General features: G+C 40.3%; 1 protein-coding gene across 4 annotated transcripts in view; it reads right to left on the bottom strand.

Moving 5' to 3' along the window:
* pcnx1 (pecanex 1) overlaps positions 1-22537 on the bottom strand; it is a 54329-nt gene that overhangs the window by 5889 nt on the left and 25903 nt on the right. For all 4 annotated transcript variants that reach the window (XM_084044400.1, XM_084044399.1, XM_084044398.1 and 1 more), the window contains 19 exons: positions 20617-20788; positions 19899-20009; positions 18503-18594; positions 17341-17450; positions 16698-16803; positions 16198-16290; positions 15464-15614; positions 14565-14706; positions 13740-13917; positions 12641-12749; positions 12022-12151; positions 11778-11836; positions 10559-10774; positions 6586-6839; positions 5862-6092; positions 4832-4932; positions 4271-4421; positions 3113-3343; positions 47-321 (listed from right to left, as the gene is read on the bottom strand). In XM_084044400.1, the coding sequence (XP_083900526.1) occupies positions 47-321; positions 3113-3343; positions 4271-4421; positions 4832-4932; positions 5862-6092; positions 6586-6839; positions 10559-10774; positions 11778-11836; positions 12022-12151; positions 12641-12749; positions 13740-13917; positions 14565-14706; positions 15464-15614; positions 16198-16290; positions 16698-16803; positions 17341-17450; positions 18503-18594; positions 19899-20009; positions 20617-20788 (2912 nt within the window). The remainder of the gene's footprint in view (positions 1-46; positions 322-3112; positions 3344-4270; positions 4422-4831; positions 4933-5861; positions 6093-6585; positions 6840-10558; positions 10775-11777; positions 11837-12021; positions 12152-12640; positions 12750-13739; positions 13918-14564; positions 14707-15463; positions 15615-16197; positions 16291-16697; positions 16804-17340; positions 17451-18502; positions 18595-19898; positions 20010-20616; positions 20789-22537) is intronic.

Raw genomic sequence — 22537 nt, forward strand, 5'->3', positions numbered from 1 at the left:
GAGTGTAATATGTGCTTTACCAAATGAATAACTCAGCACTACAAACCTGTGCCAGGTGCTGACAACAAAGTTTCGGATGTTTCCAATACTGATGGGCCCCCCCAGGATGTGTCCGAGCTGTGGGTGGGAGTTGCAGTAGGAGGTGGTCAGAGGAGACACGTAGATGGGGTATCCGATGGGCTGGTCACACGAGGAGTTGATCATGTTGCGCAGGGCCTGCTTGGCGTTCTGGATGCTGCCACGCTCTGGGTTCCTGTTTCTCAGGAAGACTAGCTCCTGCTGCTGACCGGCCCAAAGGCCTCGGACACATTCTTTATTGACCTGAAGGTCAAGGAGAGAAACCACGTTTAGGTTATTATTATTATCATTATATTGGCCTAGTTAAATTTATGTACTGTAACACTCCGTCGGGTGGGGTGGGGTCTGACATCGATATGTTCCTGCGTCATGAAGACAAATTATTTTACTTGTGTATCTTTATTTCCCCCCGTGTGATGACACTGTAGGATTTCTGCTACTTGCCGGCCTTTTCCAAGGATACTTACTATCCTTTTCCCTTGTCCTCTCTCAGTATTTCAATCACAAACATCTGTGCCTGCCTCGTGCACCTGACTAGACTGCCTTTAAGCCTCTACACTGCCCTGATGTCAGGTTCAGTCATGTGTATTCAATTCAATTCAATTCAATCTTTATTTCAGACCCAGGAGGATCCATATCACAAGAAAACAACACCACACAATAAAAACAGAAAATAAAATAAAATAAATAAAAATAATGCAAATAGCTCACATTGTTCAGTTTCTGACATACAGACATGTGCGCCAATGGTTCCACAATCTAGAGGTGAACCTGACAGAGCTTTGTGTGGGGTCTGTTATGACAGCGATTATGTCATTTACTGACTCCGATGCTCTACACATAAACCTATACATAAGGTTGCGTAGCACAGCAGCACAGGTGGGTACCCCAACACTAACAAACATCTGGCTTGCACTGGAGCTTCTTGGAGCTCTCAGCAGCAGCCTCATGCAGTCATTATAGGCCACTGTAAGGCGCCTGAAGCTGCCTTGCCTGAAGCGACTCCAAAGGTGGGCAGTATACAGTGGTGTACAGAAGGATCTAAACAGTGAGATCTTCACAGGTACTGAGCACATGCTAAATTTGCGGCACAGCATGTTTGCTTGGGCATACAGCTTACGCCGCTGCCTATAGATGTCTTTGTCATCTGTTAGGTCATTGGAGATAATATGTCCCAAATAAGTAATGTCACTGCACACACTAAGGGCAGTGCCAGCCAGGTAGAAGTCAGGAAAGGTAGATAGTCTGTCTTCCCTACTTCGGACAATCATGACCTTACTCTTTTTAGCGTTGTATTTTATATTAAAATCAAAGCCATACTGTGAGCATATCCTCAGTAGCTGTTGTAGCCCAGCACTATATGGACTAAAGATGACCAAATCATCTGCATACATCAGGTGATTAATTAACGAGTCACCAACTCTACACCCTGTCCCACATGCATTTAACATCAATGATAAATCATTCATATAAACATTAAAAAGGAATGGAGAAATTATTCCTCCTTGACGGACACCATTGGTCACATGAAAAGGAGCAGATATTGACTTCCCCCATTTTACCCTCATTGTCTGGTGAGCATACCAGAACACCAAGATTCTGACTAGGAAACTAGGGACCCCTCTCTGTGTCAGCTTTAAGAATAACTTTTCATGATTAATGCGGTCGAAGGCCCTAGAGGCATCAATAAAAGAAACAAACATAGTAGAATTCTGCCTACTATATTTATCTAAAAGCTCTTTGAGTGCAAAAATACACAAATCAGTGCCGTGTTTTCGTTTGAATCCAAATTGGTTATCCGCTGACAGGATCAACCTCTCAAGTCTACTCAGTAGAATTGTCTCTAGCACTTTGGATAAAACGCTGGCCAATGCTATTGGCCTATAGTTATCAGAGCTGTTTAGTTTACCCACTTTGTCTTTAATGACCGGCACTAATACGACAGAGAGCATGGAAACAGGTAAAAACCCATGAACAAAAAAACCTGTAAAACACATAGCAACCAAAGGGCACAGTTTCTTACTGGCTAGTTTTAGATGTTCAGCTGTTATCTCATCCAGACCACAGGCCTTATTATCTCCTAGCTTCAAAACTGCTTCATGAATTTCGGCAGGAGTAACAATCACCTCATCATTAAAATCTACATTTTCCACTACAACAAGATTACTTTTTACACAGTTGAACAGCTCAGAATATTGTTTCTGCCATAGCTGTGAAATTTCATCAGAACCACTCACTCCATCTATATTTGACGGAAGAGATGTTTTACAATTATTTATCATTTTAATTTCCTTCCAGAAATCATTCACATTATGCTTTTGTAGCTTCTTTGCCAGTGAATCTGACCTCATTATGTTCTCATTTCTTTTAATAAACCTAAGGGCATATTTAAAATTAGCATTAGTGTCTTTTTTTTATGCTGTATGAATGTTGAAACCATTACTTTCTGCTATATTTTAGCTTCTGCCTCACTCTGTTTGCTGCAGGTCCTCAGTAAGTCCCAAGTGAGACAATACACACAACACATACACAGACAAAATATAAAAATAATAATATGCAATACACATTAAAATATAAAGGCGGATTCAGCAAGGGCTGGAGAGTCTTGTATATTAAAACTACTAAGGTTTATGACATAGAATAAATGATGAGGACTTGACTTTGGACTGAGGTTGTCTGTGTATGTGTACATCACCTGCTATACTTACTGTACCAAGACCATCTGTTTACGGTATATTGAATCATGAAGTTATGGGTAAAGTTCCTGCCCATCCCCGTAGAGACTAGGGGTTCAGCAGACCTTCTTATATACGAAACTAAAAGTAAACATTACCTGAATGCAACTGTGTGGAGTGTGTGCTCAAAAACTGTTTCATTTGATTCATACTGGAGTTTCTCAGGCATTGCCTCTTGAGTTGATTTGTCTCATTTATCAATTCTACTTTTCATTGCCGCTGTATTCACTATTACTGATACAACCAAATGCCCCATTGGAGATTACCAACAGAGTTTGATCTGATCTTTGACGATGTACCTTGATGACTCGGAAGCTGAGGTACCGGCGGTTGAGCATGATGATCTTGTACTCGTTGGTTCCCTCGTCCAGAACGTGGCGCAGGGCCAGGAGTGATGCTGAGTTTGAGAGCACGGCACTCCTCCAGGCTGGGTCGCCCTCGTGGGCAATGACCAGGTTCTGCTGGTGGGTGGAGATGGCCTCGAACAGCACTGCCGGCTCGTCATACTCATCTGGGGATGTGAAGTGGTCCTGGCAGAAAGAGGACACATAGTGAGCTTTTTCAAAATGTTATACATTGTATGCCATTTCTTTAACTATGCTAGACATCCAGCACAATTATAAAGATAAAGATTGTTAATTAAGATATTACTCAATGTACATTTTAAATTCTCTGATAATATTTCATTGCATTAATATGGTTTCAATAAACAGTGAACAATGTAATTAATTATAAGTAAGATCCCCCCCCCCTTTTTTGTAATCAATTCTGAGGATCATCTTTCATAAATAATAACACATTTGTGCAAGTATAGCACCATTGATCTGGGAAATTGCGCATTTTGTTTGGACTCAAATCAACAGTGAAAATAACCACTTTCTTCTCGGAAGCAGACATGTTTCCATCATTGTCAATAACTGTCGGCATTTCCCCGCAGTCCCAAATGAAACACATTAAGTTCAAGAAGATACCACTCTAATGGTCAAATAACAAACTTCCCAACCTCCAATTCCACAAACATGTATCCTTCTTCCATTACGTTCTGAACTGATGTTTTTTTTAAATCAATTCTCTATTTTCTTCTCTTTTTTTTTAACCATTACTACTGAAAATGCACTAACGTTATCTGCTAAACCCGTTATAAATAAGCTAGCTAAAGACAGGGGACATGTAGTGGTGCAAGATTGCAGCCAAATGTTAGCAGCTTGACTGGGTCAAACCAGAAACAGGAAATGTTACATTTAATAGGCTCTTGTACAGGATAACATAATCCTACTGGAGAATACAAAGCAAATGCACATTTTTATATCAAACACCAGATGTTTTAAATATATATATTATTATTGATCAAAGGGCCACATTTTAGCCTATTTGTATTATTCCTTTTTACTTCAACTTTCTATTGTTATGCACACTGTTGAGGAAGTACAAGGATTTCACTGCTTTCAGAGCCTCACCTGGTGGAGCTTTAGGGACATTCTGATTCCAGGCACCACAACTTTCCTCAGGAGCTCCATGTCAGCGAAGATCCACTCATCTCTGACTGAAGAAATGCGGAAGTCTCCCTTGAATAATGCATGTAATCCATACAAGAAAGACTCCAGATTGCTGCGGTAAAGAGAGAGGACATGTGGTCATGAATAAAGATCCTATTTGTCCAGATAAAACACACTGTCTGCAATGTGCATCTTGCAAAGTAAAGAAAGTGTCTTATTATGTAATCCTCTTCTCTTATATGTACTGTAATGCTCTTTTAATCATACCAGCTAATCCACAAACAAGAGGCATGCACAATAAATATTGGATCAGTTAGAAACATATTGTCATGTAAGGGTGTTTGAGTAGTTGAAAAACAAGCGCTATCATGCAACAGTCATGATAATGAGGGTTGTTAAATCAGTGGTTCTCAAAGTGGGGTACATGGACCCCCAGGGGTCCTTGAGGGGGTTCCAAGCTAAATGATTGATAGTTAGGAACCAAATGGTCCCTTAAAAGTGAGAACTACTGCGTTAAATAACCTGGACATGTGGTGTGCAGCTGTCCCCAGGGCTCTCCTCCCCAACACACACAGGCCAAAGCACAGCAACACCAGGGCTGAGTCCTTGTCACTTTCCAGTGGCTGGAAGCAAAGGAGAGAAACAATGTTCAACAGCTATGAAAGAATCACATCAGAACTAGAGCTGCAACTATCGATTTTGTTCTTACTGATTATTCCATCGATCACTTTTTCGATTAATCGAGAAGCATGTTTTTTGGAGAATGTCTTCTTGTCTTCTCTTTGTTAACTTGTAGATCTGTTATTTTCATTTTTTTAATAAATTGATTATTTTAACGATTATTTTTGTCAGATGAACTGGCGCACCCCTTAGTCAAAACATTTTCAGCATAAGATAAAAGAAAGAATGAAAAATGTTTAGCTGTTGCTCTTATGTAGATCAACATCAAGTCTTGCTCAAGCACTCTTCAATGCAACATACGGTTGCAAGGCTAAAACCTTAAGGTTGTTACACACCGGGGCGATTTTTTCGTGCGAATAATGCGTTTTTTTTAAAAACCTTATAAAGTCAATGGCTCCATACATGGAGCGAAAAAGCGAAGCGAAAAAGCGTCTTTTAATTATTCGGAACGAGTCCGAATTTTGCGTATATTCGCATATTCGCCCGGTGTGTAACCACCTTTAGACTTTGCGTTTTACTGACAACCAGGCTGCCATGATGCAACCCATACATTTTGGTCATGTGATATATTACAACATTAAAGTCAAAGGTTAAATGTTACATTTTAAAACAGAATGAGGAAGCGCTGCCTGGGTTCAGTCACAGTGGCGTTTGCAAACAAGTGCACTTCAGTGAAACAGGTAGGTATACATAGAAGCAAAAGAAAACGAAGTTCTGCTTGTGGTGAAGCAGACTGTAGGGAAAAAGGTACTGAAGCACGGCGTCTTCAGGTGAAAAATTAATTATATTTATTTGAGCAAGGCAACAGGATGACCGACACGCTTCGACACTCACTTCAACAGGGTCAAATGTTACTCAGCAGCAACCCTACCTTGCCCCTTTGAGAATTGCAGTATTGAATCCAGCTCAGATACACTCCACAGAAGCTGTCCCTGGAGATGCCAGCCAAACGGTGGTCGTAGTCTTCGTCGATGTTAGGGTTAAAGGTGGGGTCCAGGTCTACGTAGTTCCTCTCTCCACAGCCCCGCAGGCCATCTTTCATGGTCTCATTGGCCAACCACTCCTCTAGCTTGGGGGAGGCGATGACATAGTAGATGATGCCCTGACACCAGGAAGGAACAGTGGAATGCAGGTTTTAGAAGACAGCTTCTGATTGGCTCATTTGAGTCATTGTATGTCACGTTAATGTTTACATCTGGTGCAACATTTGTGTGGTATGTTGGAAACGTACATGAAATTATGATATAAAAAGTATTCTTCCAAAATGAAATATCCCCAGAAAGTATAAAACACAAAAAGATTGATGTACTTATGGGGCTTACTGCTACTGCACTGATCAGTCCAGCGGTATTAGCGAAATTAGCTCCGAACACCCAGACAAAAACACACAGACCGACCCGATTATAGACTTAACTAGCCTCTTGCAGAGCCATACCATAAAAAGTCACCTACTTAAAAAGGGATTGAGAGCACTTGATCTTTATTAAAAGGTAGAAGACCACTTAATTACAATTTATCAGATTGGATTCTCCAATGTAAGTTAAACTCTAAGTTGAACTTTCATCATTATGTGGAAATGGCTCTACTCCACTAACCTTGACGTAGTAAGTGGTCAGGATTCGTCGGAGGTCAAACACTTGCAGCATGGAAGCGGCACTGTTGTCTGTGATGCTGTAGCCCTCCAACACATATTTGGTGACCAGCACCTCCCAGGCCAGCCAGCGCTGGCCGAAGGCAGAATTGAAGGACAAGACGTGGGGCAGGTGGCCCGGTTCACAGCAGCAGCAGCCCTCGTCCTCCTCAACGCCCTCGGTGATGGCCTCCACCTCCCTCTGCTGGCAGTACGTCCCTGGGAAAAGAAACAATCAGCAGGAATATGAGATGGTGGAAAGCAGCTATTAGTTATTCATCTTTTTATTTCTATGTGACAGTTAAGATTGTTAGGTTGCTGACAGAATTTGAAGTGGCAAACATAACCCAATTCATGGTGACACAAGCATTTTCACTTATAGGCAGAGAGAGAGTGACATGCAAAACAACAACAAGCCAGGAGTCGGATTTGAACCCGGGACCTTTCAAATCACAAGGAGTGAGTGACTGAATTTCTCCCACGTGATCAATAAAAGGTCTATCTATCTAAGGAGCATGTGGTAAAACTGTCTGAGCCACCAGGCACCCCATGGAAGGTCATAAAGCACACCTACAGTACATACTGAATTTCTTGTAAGCAAACGTTGCATAATCAGCAGCAGTCAGTACTGCTGAGTCAGTGTAGCACTAAGTCTTTAGAGCACTTCCCAATACTATATAACTTGAGGAACCGAGTATGACAGGGCTACACTTCTCCACTGATATCAATGGACACGGCCGCCGTATTACTTTGAATGGTGTCCAAAAGACCAATAGTATTTTGTAATTTTGTTTTGTCTTTGAGTAACGGATTGAGTGTGATTAACCAGATACTATTTTTCAGATACTGCTTTGCATTGTTCTGCAGTATGAGGCAAACCTCATCCACCTGGTGTAATAAACTGGTCAGATTCAAATGCATTTGTAAAATGCACATACTTATTGACCCATATGCAGTGCTGTATGTTGATACAACCCTATGTACTTCTCCTCCTACTATAACTATATAAGTGGGCATGAATCTTAAGTGCCTTACGATATCATAAACATACATTAGCGTATAGTTTTAGTTTGCATAGCCCCAATGAGAATCCACCTTTCATGTTTGACATCCTTGATAGAACCAGTCTCCTTGCTCCTAAATCTTCTTTTGCTTTAAACAGACAACCTATAGTTATGACAACTACATTTTCCCCTATCTCCCAACCCATTAAACAGGTGGTCAAAAAACACTGGCATATACTGTCCAGTGATCCAGTGGTAGGAAAAGCTTTTTCCACCCCCCAATTTTTGCAAACAAGAGAGCAAACAATACAAGCGACAAACTAATAAACAAGAAATGACTAAAGTCATAATATAGCCGCGAGCGGCAGGCTTTTGTTGCCCCAATCTGCCGTTGAAAAAAATTAATTTAAAAAAAAGAAGGAAAAAAAAAACTTTTTGAAAAAACTTTTTTTTTTTTTTTTAAAAGAAAAACTTTTTTGAAAAAATATATGTCCTTTTGAAAGAAAACAAGAATAAATATGATTTGACAGTCATATTATTAGCAGCTGTATTGTGTGTGTGTGCCCCCCCCCAACTACACAAGTTAAAGTATCAATACTGCAATGTAGAAGAACTCTGCCAAAAAATGGCATACCTCAATATGACATTTTGCGGCTATATTATGACTTTGTCATGTCTTGTTTTTTTATAGTGCTGTAACATGTTATGGCCTAATCACTGTCATTCAAGCATAAATGTCTTAACATTAAAATAAAAATAAGTAACTGGTATAGGACTAGCCTACCTATTACAGTACAAAACAAGTCCTTCTGCAGTGAATTGCAACATTAGAATTGTGCAGAATGCAAGAAGCTTTATTTGTTACGGACTCATAAAGATACAAGCAGCGAAATGTTGTTGGAACTTGTACCACAGATGGTTCTACATATAATTGATATAATGAAGAGAAGAAAATATTAAGCAAGAAAATAAAATGGACAATAATAACTAAATAAAAATAGCCTACAGATATATACAGTTTTGGGAATACTCTGGGACTTGTCTTAGACAGGCATGTCATCAGTGGTGTAAAGTAACTACATGTACTCAAGTACTGTATTTAAGAACAATTTTGAGGTATTTTTCACTTTACTGTTGTATTTCCAGTTTTCAGTACTTGTACTTCTACTCCACTACATCTCAGAGGCAAATATTGTACTTTTACTCCACTACAATTATTTGAAAACTTGAGTTACTAGTTACTTTGCAGATATAAATTATTACATTATAAAACATACATTAACCACTTTAGCCCTATTTTATACCAAGGCTATTTGAAAATAGCTGATCTACAAGCTCACAACGTGTCGCATCGCGACACGTTGTGAGCTTGTAGATCTGCTATTTTCAAACATTTTTGTACTTTTACTTTTGGTACTTTAAATACATTTGGATACCAACACTTTTGTACTTTTACTCAAGTAAATTTTGAATTGCGGACTTTTACTTGTAACAGAGTACTTCTACATTGCAGTATTGATACTTTTACTCAAGTGAAACATTTGAGTACTTCCACTGCTCCTCAGAGTTAAATCAACACTGAAGGGCGCTGCACGGCTGTTGGAAATCACAGATGATTAGAAGATTCTCCGCTGGCCGACTTTTTATGACTTAATGACTTTATGACTCTCAGCCTCTCACTCTGTCCTCTCACTATTACGGTTAGCATAGCATGTTGCTAACACATCAGCTGATGTGTGTGTGTGTGAGAGAGAGAGAGAGAGAAAGAGAGCGTGCGCGCGCGTGTGTGTGTGAGAGAGAGAGAGAGAGAGGGACAGATGGAGACGGAGACGGAGTGCTGCGAGGGGAGGCGGGTGCTGCGAGTGACGTAACGGCCGTCCATTGGCCGTCCATTGGCTTTAAAGTAGTGTCTCCCATTGGCTGTAAAGTAGTGAAGGACAGCCAGGACAGCCAATAGACAAATAGGTGTCCCGAAAACATGTCGAAAACATGTCGTGTCGCGAGTGACGATGTCTGAGGCTGTCTGTAGAGCCGCAGCGCTTTCAGCTCACGGCTAAAAATGATGTGTATATTCAACCACAACACCTTTTATCTACTATACCCTCAGGGAATTTCCCATGTAAAGGTTGTATTAATTGTAATGCCACGATAACAGGAGACTCTTTCTCTCACCCTCATAATGGTAAAAAAATTAAAGTCAAAGGGAGAATTACATGTAAGACAAAATATGTAGTTTATCTTTTAAAGTGCCCCTGCGTTTTTTGCTATGTGGGAAAGACCAAAAGAGAATTAAAAAACAGAATTACGGAGCACAAGAGTAATATTAGAAATAAAGACGAGAAGTCTCCAGTTGCCAGGCATTATAATATGGCTAAACATGACATATGTACCCTAAGATTTCAAGGTTTAGAAGTAGTCAACCCACTGAGAAGAGGTGGGGACAGAGACCGGGTCCTATTACAAAGGGAGGCTTACTGGATCCATGCATTAAATACTGAGTTCCCTAAGGGACTGAATGAAGAGTTATTATTGAATTGTTTTCTATGAAATGTTTTCTATGAATTGATTGTTCTGGTTGTGGAAATTGTGGAAACTTTAAGAATATTTTTACTAAACAAATACTATGTGTAATGCTTAATGTAAACACTAATAGTACAATGAATTGCAAGTGAATTGTATTCACCAATGAGAATCAGCTGTACACTATCGCATAGCTATATATGTCACATCCTGTTTGATGTATTCTAGTTTGAAACGCTGAGGAAGGCCGACGTGCCGAAACGCGTCCGTTTCTCCAGATAGACTGTCTGCTGCGGCTGTTAACCCTAAAAAATAAATCAAGAATATAACTGAAGAGAGTGCGGATGTTCCTTTATTATGTGTTTGACATCCTCCCTGCTGCTCAACAAAGGGCATGGTGCTCCTCCTCCTTACCTCTGAACTCCAGTCCGCGGAGCTGGAAGGTGACCAGGCCGTTGCCGATCTCCACCAGGTGCACCAGGGCGTTCAGGTAGTCGGAGGCCAGGATGAAGCAGTCTCCAGTGCCAAAGTTCCCCCAGCGCCCCAACAGCAGGTCCCCACACAGGCTGTGCTGCAGGGAGCGGGTCAGATGCTCGTAGAAGATGGAGTTCAAGTTGTTGTCATCTGAGCCTAGGTAGGGACAGAAGATTTTTTTGCTCCCCTTTTCTTTCACAAAAGAACAGAACACAGACCACCATATTGTCGCTGTCGGGCAGAAACCCTGTCTCCATATTCAAGTTTTTTCTTAAATGAATGCCCATAATAAAGAAAAGCATCACATGGATGTTTCTTAAATTAATGCCCTACTTCTTTATGTGTGTTGCACAAAAGTAGCAAATATAGTCAATCTACAAACTCACAACACGTTGTGAGCTTGTAGAGCTGCTATTTTAGATTGTTTTTTAAAGGTAGGGTAAGTGATATTTTTTGGTTAAAACAATCGTTGCTATAGAGTGTTTTTTTCAGTAAGGAGTCTCCCAGTTTCTCCAGCTCTTTAATAAACAGAAAATACATTTTAAGCTTAATTTGTATAGTGTTCCAGTTCCAATTTTGTCTGCTCATTTCTTAGTGTCATCACTTCCAATTTCACTTGTTTAATCTGTATCCTGATTGAGTTCTCTGTCCTGGTTGGATAAAATTGGAAATGAAACTGAAACTGAAACGAAAATTCATTTTCTGTTTAATAAAGAGGTGGAGAGACAAGGAGACTCCTGTTACTGAACAAACACTCTATAGCAATGAGTATTATCAGAATATAGAGCTATTTAACACTTATTTTAACCAAAGCAAATCACTTACCCTACCTTTAAGTGAATCTGTCTGTGGGTTTTATAAATATTTAACCAATGAAAAGTATTAACACAAGCTTATCTAAATAGTAACTACATTGCATCCATTGGAACACAGGTTATTTTGTCCTGAAAGTACAAGGTTTCCACCCGACAGTGACAATATGTAATATTTTAACAGTTCACACAATAACTGAATGGAATGCACTAAATCAATTAATATTAATTTGATGAATCTCTACGTAGGTGGTCGCCCTAGTTTAATAGCATGTGGGATATTGTGCATTACATCTTGTTTATGGATCAATTAAAAAGCAAGAAAATATGTAGCCATTATGACGTACCTGGGTTTCTGTCCAGCTGAGAGGCCAGCCGTGTGTTAGAGTGGTCAACTCTCTTGGTGCTACAACCCAAAACACATTTTGTTAAATTAAAGTGCTAATTACAACTAAGCACTTACTGAAGTCACATTATTTTAGGAGCATAGTAGTTAGAAGGGGATTAAACAGAAGCTATTTGGGAGTTAAAATAATTATAGGGAATTAAAATAATTACGGTAATAATAGGATAGGATTCAATTGGCCTTACTTGTAGTCTCTCTCCCAGAACTTGACAGGGCGAACATAGGAAGTGATGAAAATGGCACTGCCGAGGAAGGGGTTGAGAGGAGTGGAGAAGACTGCTGACACTATGGCCTGGACAAACAGCATGGCAGAGTCTGATAGGGCTTGGTGTTAAGGATTACTTTGAAAAACACATATAAACTGCACTTTTTATCCTGTCATGTCAAAGTTATTTAAATAAAATATTATGAAATGAACTATCACTAAACATGGGTCATCAGTTTAATAATGCTGTGCAGCTACACAAGCTTAAGCCTGATTGATATTTTGGTGCACGCCAGTGAAAATAGATGATATACAAGGTTGACATTGACAACAAAGTATAAATCATTACAGTCTGTTTTACAGTGGTGACATTTATGTGAAAGGTGGCACGGGAGAGATTGTGACCGGTAAACAAAGAAAACAGTAGATGTTTCAATTTGGTTCACTGACTGCGTCAATGGGTGTGTAACATGGTTGAGTGGCATGTGTTCCTAGCTTATTTCCATTCAAGAAATCTAATCAAATCATATTTCACCAGTGCTCAATGTCAGCCTGAACATGCCGTGGCCATCCATCATCGTGAAATGATGAAAGGATACGAGGCACAGCAAAGGGTTGAGCGAAGGCATGGAAGGCTGAACCCCACGTGATCTGCCAGGGAGCGATGTAGGTGTAGACGAAACGCAGCTTGTAGAACAGCTCCCACAGCTGTAGACAACCACAGGACATCACACATCAGAAAAGCAGCCATATGATGTCATCATAAACAAAATATATGGTTGTGTGTCTAAATACCCCCCACACTATAAACAGACATAAACCTTTGTGCCACTACAGAGAATATGAACACATATCCTTTTCAACACTACATACATTACTAATATATAAAATGCTCTCCTCTTACGTTTTGTTTATTATTCTGATCACTGTCCTTGTGTCTTTTGCTCCATTGTACATTGATGTCTTTGATGTTCAACTCTGACACACAGTAATGAGTGTTTAGAAAAGCTTGAACACACTATATACTACTTTTTATTTTATTGTTGTGAGTGATCATGTGTATTTTATTGTAGTGTACTGTATTTTTATGATCATGAAAGCTGTATATTTTAATTACACTGTGCACTGTTGAGCCATACTAGGGACAAGAGTTGAAAATTAGCCATAGCAACAGTATAAACTGACAGCACATCCGCTTCATTCTCTGTATTGGAACTGTGGGTGCTTGATATAATTTGCTGCACATGTCATGCACAGAATATAGCAGATCTACAAGCTCACAATGCTTTGCGTCGTGACGCGTTGTGAGCTTGTAGATCGGCTATTTTCTGTGTAGGACGTTGGCACGCAACTGAGCATACAGACAATTTTACATTGCATCGGCCCTATCAAATGCAAAAAAGAATGTCTCCGCTGTCAGGCAGAAACCTCTTATATACAAAAGCATAACCTTTCAGGAAATGGAAAAAGAATTCCAATGGATCGAATATAAATATGATTCAGTCACAAGCTCTTGTTAGTTGTTGGTTAAACATTTATAAAACCCACACTTAACCACAACATCTGCGTACTATTACGCGTCACTCAGGTACAACGAAGCAGGGCATTAACTTAAAACATAGAACGTTGAAATAAGGAGATACAAGGACAGCGACGATAAGAAGAACAGAAAACTAATATGCATGTCGTATGTCTGACCTTGCTGAAGACTATGGACATGAGGAAGAGGTCGAGCAGCAGGGTTTCAGAGAGGTGGCGGTAGTCGAAGGTGAAGAAGAGGATGGTGAAGAGTACAGTGACGTACTGGTAGGTGGGGCTGCTGTACGACGATCGAAGGAGCTTCAGTCCCGCTACTGTGATCATCAGAGCCCCCACCCTGCACAAATGAGCACATGCAATCGTTAGGTTTCTCCACCAAGTTATACAGTTTTTCCTTTAATGCACAGGGGTCTTCAACAGGGTGTCCGGGACCCCTAGGGGGTCCTCAGAGTTACTACAGGGGGGCCGGCAAATCTTTGTGTGATATGATTTTTTTTTTACATTAACCACTTAAACCCTAGCATCCTTATTCTGAAGAGAACTATTCTGAAAATAGCAGATCTACAAGCTCGAGTTACGAGCTTGTAGATTGGCTATTTTTGGCAAAGAGGTATAGGTGTAGAGGGAAAAAAGAGCAGACCAAGTAAAAAAAAAAATCTGAAACACATTTTTATACAATATAGAGGGGGTCCCTGCATCAGCTCTCTCTCAGCTCAGGGGTCCTTGGCCTGAAAAACCTTGAAGACCCCTGCTTTAATGTATCATCCGTCTGTACATCTGACTATACACTATATGAATATATTAATAGTGTATACTATATATGTATATATATATGACTGTAAATGATATATCCATATCTGACCATATATGAATATATTATTTACTATATCTGACTGTATAATAATATATAATATGCACCAGAATTTTTTTTTTAAGTAACACAAAGATTATACAACCATGAGGGAAAGCAGTACAAATCCTCACTCTGTGTCAAGTTTCTTTGGGCTGGCGAGCTCTCTGGCACTGCCACTCATCTCATTAAGAATGACGAGCGGATACAGAACGTTCTTCTCAACAAACAGCAGCCACACATGGAGCTTCTCAAACCACATCACATGGGCCGCATCTGGAGCAAGACACAAAATGAATTTATTATAGAAACATAACTACAGTAGACTCACTGACAGACATATTTCACTGGGATGTTGTATATCGTTGCTGTGGGGCAGCAACGTTTTCAATTTTCCCGAAAATGTATTAAATTAATTCATAATAAAGATAATTATTCCATGGAGGATAATGGGGTGTTATTGTAGCAGCATTATAAAAAACATAATAAAAACAGTACAATTTGGCTTGACTTTTGTTCAGAACGGCCAGAAAAGACCACGCATTTGAGGCAAATTAACAAGGATACCAGCAAGCCCATATGCAAGCAATACAGAACAGTGCCAAACAAGGCGGCTAACATTTTCTGCACTTCTTTGCAAAAACCAGGAGTATGATGATGTGTACGTTCCATTAAAAGTAGCCAGTAAAGTAAGGATGATCACATGAACAGTGGCTGAACTCTATTCTGCTTAGTTGGTAATTCAGAACTCTTTGCAGTGATGTTAAATCACTAGTATTCTTATACATGCAGAGTGCTGACTCAACCCACATGTTTATAATGTTGATGAATAATTCACTGATGAATAATTCTTAAACTTTGCAGTGATGCTAAGTCACTAGTATTCTTATACATGCAGAGTGCTGACTCAACCTACATGTTTATAATGTACTGCCACGCTGCTGAATAATTCTTAAACTTTGCAGTGTTATACAAAGTACATGCAGAGTGCTGACAGCAGCTACAGCTCAAGCGATGTAGTTGGGATACCTACCCCGGACTTCAAACTGATAGTACTCCTTGGTTTTGAGCAGGGGGTGGGAGAAACAGTACCAGGGAAGCTGTTTGCGCACCTGGGGCAGCAGGTAGTGGGTGAGCAACCCCACCGTGCCCAACAGCGCGTACAGAATGTAACTCAAGAAAGGCTGAGGAGAAGGCATACTAATATTAGTACATTCATATTAAGGATAGTATTACCCACTTTGTAGTTATATCAGGATTATTGTTGCATCTGAATGTGAGAATTTCATTTTCAATCAAACTTTGTATTTGGATGGTTTTCTCCAAAACATGGCTAAAGAAGAAACGTGTCACCGAAATGTGCAATATATCGTTAATGACAAAAGTTGAATAGCAATCTTTTTGTATAATAAGGTTTTACTTCTCACTTATTCTTTTGATATTTATAGATTTCTTTCTTACACAAACATCTGTAGCAATATATGGATATGAAAAGATGAGTTTGAAAGACAACACATTTATAATAAAACAGTACGTATAATAACCCATCAGAAATAGCCCATCAGAAAATTCCCACAAGCTCCAATTAGTCTGACCTTTGCAGGAGTGCATAAAGGTGCATAGTGTACAGTATGTGTAACAAATCCTCACTTATCTCCCTCTCTTGTGTACGCAAAAGAGGTACATGTCCAGGAAATATGACAGAGAGGTTCAACTCAATCTTATTTATTTAGGACATAGTGCCCATTTTTTCTATTTTGAAATTACCTGTAGTGCAATGAACACTGTGCTGACATGGATGGCGAAGTACAGAACAGCGATGACCACACAGACAATCATGTCCGACTGAAGACGCTCATTCTATAGGGACGAAAAGAAACATCAGAACATCAGGGATGTGATCAGCAAAAGAAAAAGAAGGTCAATTGCACCCTCTAATTGTAAATCAAATGCAAATTTTGTTTTCAAACAAACCCTGACATATCCAGAAAATACCTATAATATATCTGTAGGAACTATATGGTAGGTACAATTCATTTAGGTAAATCATGTGGTCTGAGAGGTCACTGAGAGGTCATCATGCAATAACAGAAATCTATCCTCCTAGTACAATAAATGTCCACTCAGTGGAGTGGGCGGAGTAAATGGACTGGATCCAGGCAAGTCACCTGTTACCATCTTACTTGTCATGCTTAATTTACAACCATTATGACATTACAGCTACCCAATCATGGATTCAATTCATTATGCAACAATGCTCAACTCACCACTGAGGCCCTCAGCTTCTCTGGCAGAGGGTCCTGGACCTCTGAGAGAGGGTCTTCAGGGTTCTTGTCTTTCAAGTTAGGCAAGATCTTGGACTGTATCAGTGAGCTACAAAGTGAGACAATACTATATTAGCCATTTCAAACGTGGATTTGGAGCCCATTGTGGCAATTCATCTGATGGGGGGGCATTCACTTGTAACACTGTGTTATTGTGTAAGAGCAAGTTAAAAAACATTTCAAGTTGGACAGTTTGAAAAGCTTAGGCATACGAGGATGTTCAGTATTTGAGACAATGTAGTGCATACTGTGAGTAATAGTCAGGAAGTCACAAATCATTCTTTGTCAGACCAGGGTAAAACAATATTTCTGATGGCTTGTTTTAGATTGTTACAAATCAATCAGTTCCATAAAGTATAGAGAATCATAGTAAAGTATTCAAAATTTCATTCATATATTTACTGTGACAGTTCAATGAATATTTAAAAACACAGAACCAAAGCACAATACAGAGTGAAATCCTTAAGAGTTCATTTAACTCCGAAAAATGGAACCAAATGGGTTCGGGTCCATTTGGTTCCATTGGTACACTGTTCCGAGTTAAAATAACACTGGGATGTTACCGTGTAGTCCTGAGTAAACTTACATGAGTACAGATGGGTCACTACTCTGGCGGCTCAGATGGTACGACACTGCCACCAGGAGACCACAAAACACAGAAAATAGCACAGGGATGTGATGGGGCTCCCATGTCTCCTGTAACAAACAAAAATGAAAAGGTTTTTTATCACAAAATCTATACTGTATCAAAACTTTTGCATTCATAATCCATTAAATTCAAATGACATGAGACAAAAAGAAAGCAGATCAACATATCAAAACAGAGGTACTGTACCAGGTTCACTGGTGATCTGGTCTGGCGTGTCCAGCCCATTGAATACAACTTACAGTATAATTTGACATTACTACCGACCATCTTTGTATTTCTGAGGAGGCCACTTGATTCCGTTCATTTCAGCATGGTATGAAAATCAACTTGTTGAGACTTGAAACTTGCTTGAAATAAGTAATCCAACACTAAATATCAATGTGTGGTTGCATTATCATTGCACTTAAGCATGGATTGATTTGAAAAGTAGAGCAAACAGTCCCTGGAGAAAAGAAACATCCATGACAAATAACCTTGTGGCCATCCCATATAAACTACAAATTCCTCCTCTGTACACCTCCATGCATCCACAGTGCGGCCCAGCCCAGCTACAGTATCTGGTATTAGTACTGTATGTTTATTTTAAATGACTATTGACTACAAGGAACATTTCCAAGTGAAGACTGGATAGACTGGCATGGTGGTAGCTCTGATAGCTGACCAGTGGCATTTTAACTCCACATTGTAAACTTTGCTTGATTTCACTCGCACCTATATTAAAATGAATGAATGAATTCATGCATTCATTCATTCATTCACGAGAGACAAATCAATCACATCTCTACTAAACCTGTCATGAATACTGAGCAAGGAAGCATTCTTCTCTTTGTTTCTGTAATTTTTATTTTGGTTTGAAATGGACTGTGATTGTAGGGAAAATCTACAGTTAGGCGATAAAAACCAGAGGCTTCTCTGTGAACAGCCGAGTGTCTCTTCTTCACCAAGTCTGAGTGAACCTTATGAAACAGTGAGCAAAACGCATTGTTCACTCATGTCCACGTGAAGTAAAGTGCTAAGCCTCATTGTGTGTTGCAATTTAATTCTGTGGTGGGAAAAAAACAACAACAGGATTTTACTGCGTAGGGAGTGTGGCCCTTACCTTCAGGGCCCCATAGCACAGACCATACAACAGGGCCACGGTCACAGCACTGCGGACGACGCTGTACAGGGCCGACAGAAGGCTGCTGGAAGCTGTGAAGGACAGAACATACTGTGTCACTGACACCTCGGCTCATCAATTTCCAATTTAAACATTTATCAGATGCTCTTATCCAGAGCGACATACAGAGCGAAAGTGCAAGATCAGAGTAAATGGCATGAACCCTTAGTCAACACACAACAGGGTAAATGGTCAAGTAAATAGAGTAGACAGAAAAACAATCTAGTGCTTCAAAGTAACTAGGATACCAGGTAAACATCAAACCTAGCATCTGTCTAAACAACATGCTATATCTAAATAACATCATAGCATTTGTGGTTAAGCAAACAAGTACATGTGTGTATCTAAATAACATAACGTGAACAAGTAACTAGTAATATATCACTGCATACTATAACTAGCATCTATCATAAAATAGGCCACAAGATGGGATACAAGGAAAGCAGACTTCTAGGGGGGGGGTCATTATGTAGCTTGGGAGCCAGGGGGGAGAAGAGTCTTGATGCTTGGCGCATTGGCCAGGGTGTCGTAGGGAAAGGACGAACAGACTTCCTGTGTTAGCTGATCTAATAAGTGTGCAGCATGGGGTGTGAGGGTGGATCATGTCCTGAAGTAAGGGGGAGGCCATCAATGCAATACCCTATAGGCTATGGGATGCTAGACTAGGGATGTGTAAAAGTGACCAAAATGAAAATCGATTACTATAATTCTATTCATACTGATTATTTGAATATTCGACCACACCCCTTTTTCTAATATTTTTGAAAATATTTCTTTTTTTGTGTTTTTTTTCTTTTTCTTGTTCTGGGGATTTGTTTAGTTTTATCATAAAATGACTATCATAGGTTACAATAACATTTTTTTTTATCCTACAAACGATTATTCTAATATTCGATTATTCAGACCCATCCCTAAGCTAGACAGGTTGAATGCAAACCAGTACTTTAAACACAGATTCATCATAAGAGGTTAATCATGAAAAGTGGGTGAATCCATTATTGCTGTGTCAGAGTTTAGCAAATTAATTGTAGGGTGTGATGGAGGTGCATGTGTTGCATTTATCCAAATTGCTAATCAAAGCCAGAATGAGAATTGAAATACTCTAAAGTTTAAACAGTGTGACAGTTAAGTGAAAGTCTTTGCACATTTTCATTTTTGATTGTGCATATACCCTATACAAATTAATCCCCCCAGTGGTTTATACTAGGCCCAACCCTTTTTTCTCTCTACACCAAATCTCTTTGCCAAAGCTTGAACCACTGGGGTTATGTATGATGATCCCACAGAGGGCAAACACAACACCTGCAGAGAGGTTGCCGTTTAATGAGTCACTCACCGTTCCCCCCAAACACATGGATGTCCAGCTGCTCAAAGAGGTACATGACGAATGTGTTGACCTGTGGGAGCAGTCCCACAAAGAACACAACTGGAAAGCACAGCGTGAAGACTGCAGGGAGAAAACAGCAGGAGGGAAGCAGGTCACCATACTGTTCATAGAATAACATTAATGCTGCATTCATTCTAAGTGACTCTAAGTGGTTTAAAGTCAGCTAAAAGCTTTACTGTTGCTGTAAAAACAACATGTTAACTAGATTTCTATACATTTCCCATGATCCTTCTCCTCTTACTGTATCTTACACTTATCTCATAAGTATTACCCAGCGTTGCAGGTATGACCCTTGGCCATACATTTTGGCTATGGGCTGATAAGGAATTACTATGTTAGTAATAACATTAACATAGAACATACACTAAAGATAAACTTCCCCAATATCTACTGATATAGAGTCCTATCTCAGGGGGGTGCAGTTCATAGCATGTGGGGTGGTGAATGTCCAGGAGTTTTTCCAAACATAAAATAATGTCCCATATTTTCACACACCTGGATCTTGCCAAAGTCATTTGTCCAATGTCCATACGCAGCTTTAATGCAGAAAAGCTGCTAGAAACTGTTTAATTTTAGCCCAACCTTTGAGGGAAACAAACCTTCAGCCACTTCATATTTTTCTAAATTCCCCACAGCTTATATCTCTATCTGGGACAGGGAACCTTACCTATGACTAGGTCCCTGGCAGAAGCGAGCACAAGGGAGCTGGTGAGCGCTACTCCATACAGGGTGAAGCGAGCCGAGGAGGTCCTCTGGCTGCCGTAATGGAGGATCCAAATGAGGCCACAGCACAAGCAGAAGTAGACAGGCCGGCTGTATGCTATGATGCGATTATGGCCCTGGAAGGGGCATAGGGGAGGTTGAAGAGACAGGGATATCATGTTCCTGAGTATAGCTGAGCAAACCATATTCACACAGTGGCCATTTTTGCCCTCACTCACACTGGCAAGGTGGGGATCCCAACCAGAGTATGATGTAACAGCAAAATGGCCACAGTTGTAACAATTAAACGTAACCATGCTAACAGAGCAGAAACTGAACAGACTGCGCACAATAACCATGTGATTGTTACCGACCAAACAAAGGGCGCAGAATTTGCGTACAATAACTATGTGATTCATTGTACCCGTTCAATCAAAGGGCGTAGATTGGAGGGTCCAACGGCTGAATTACAACTACAAGTAAGACGCGCGAACGCTGGAAGCGAACGCAGCTCGAAAATATTGTGTATTTACGGACTGTGTGTGTGTGTGTGTGTGTGTGTGTGTGTGTGTGTGTGTGTTTGTGTGTGTGTGTGTGTTTTGACTGCACTCTGGCGCCACTCTGTTGGTTGCACACAGGCAGTGCAGTGCACACATACTGCACACAGACAGACACACAAGCCGAGCAGAGTTTCATAGTATGCTCCACTTGGGCGGAGGCGCGGCTTCGCCGCGCCTCCTTCCGCGTTCGCAATCAATTTGTGGTACTGTAAAATCATTTGTGGTACTGTAGAATATGGATAGAAAGCATACAGAAAATGCTAGATGCTGTATAATAAAATAAAATGCCCATTTATCGTGCAGAATGACTGGATCCAGTACAAAGAGGATTTGCACCAGTGGACAGAAATAGCACCACATAAGGTTAGTTGAGGTAGTGAAAATGTGTGCTTGCACTGCTCAGCTTTCCACCCAAGAGGCTGCACTGCAGCAGTGCATTCACTCCAGGGAGCACTGACAGTTTACACACCAACACTCACATTATTTGTGTCATGTTTTCCCCCAAAGTGTCAAAGGTATTACAAAAAGGGAGAAAAAAGCACCTTGACGTGAGGCAAGGTGAGGTGAAGGTAGAGAGAACGGCAGACAGATGAACAGAGAGTGAGCAAGATTCGGAAAGAAACAAAGTGAGAGAGAGAAAGAAAGAGAGAAAGAGAGACAGACAGGCAGACAGACAGACAGAGCAAGAAAGAGCTCAGAGAGATTGTTAGAGAAAGACGTAGTATGGGTGATGGAGAGAGGGATGATGAGAGAGACAGAGACAGCAGAGAGAGATTGGGATAGTCAGCACCGTGGTCTAAACTCTGGCCAGTTATTTAAAGCATGTGCCTGCAGCAGAGTAGTCTGCATTAATAAAAAACACTGTTTCAGGACAAGCTGGGAAAAGAGGAGGAGAGGAGACGAGACAAGACGAGGGAGAAAGGTAAATTAGAGGAGGAGAAGAGGAATGGAAGAGTGAGAGCAGGAGGAGGAGAGGATGGCTGCACTGACGCAACGGGGAAAGGAAAAGATTCCAAGGACAAAAACAACACCGTTTTGAAGACAAAAACAACTAAACAGGAACAGGTGGAGGTGCATAAAACTAAACATCTACAGTACATGACAGATGAAACAGAAGCGATCTTTCCTGGGTCACAGAAGTATGTTGTTGATCTAAAAACTTGAGCTAATTTTACTGGTGCAGTCACTGATCCTTCTCTGGATAAGAAGTCAGCTGAATGCCTAAAACACTGATTAAAAATGGAGACACTGTATTAAACCCTCAGGGGAAAGACATGACAGCAATAATAATAACAACAACCCTATAAGTCACAGAGACTGCTAGAT

The sequence above is a fragment of the Gymnoscopelus microlampas genome, assembly GCF_963454915.1.
Source record: "Gymnoscopelus microlampas genome assembly, chromosome: 20".
Lineage (NCBI taxonomy): Eukaryota > Metazoa > Chordata > Actinopteri > Myctophiformes > Myctophidae > Gymnoscopelus > Gymnoscopelus microlampas.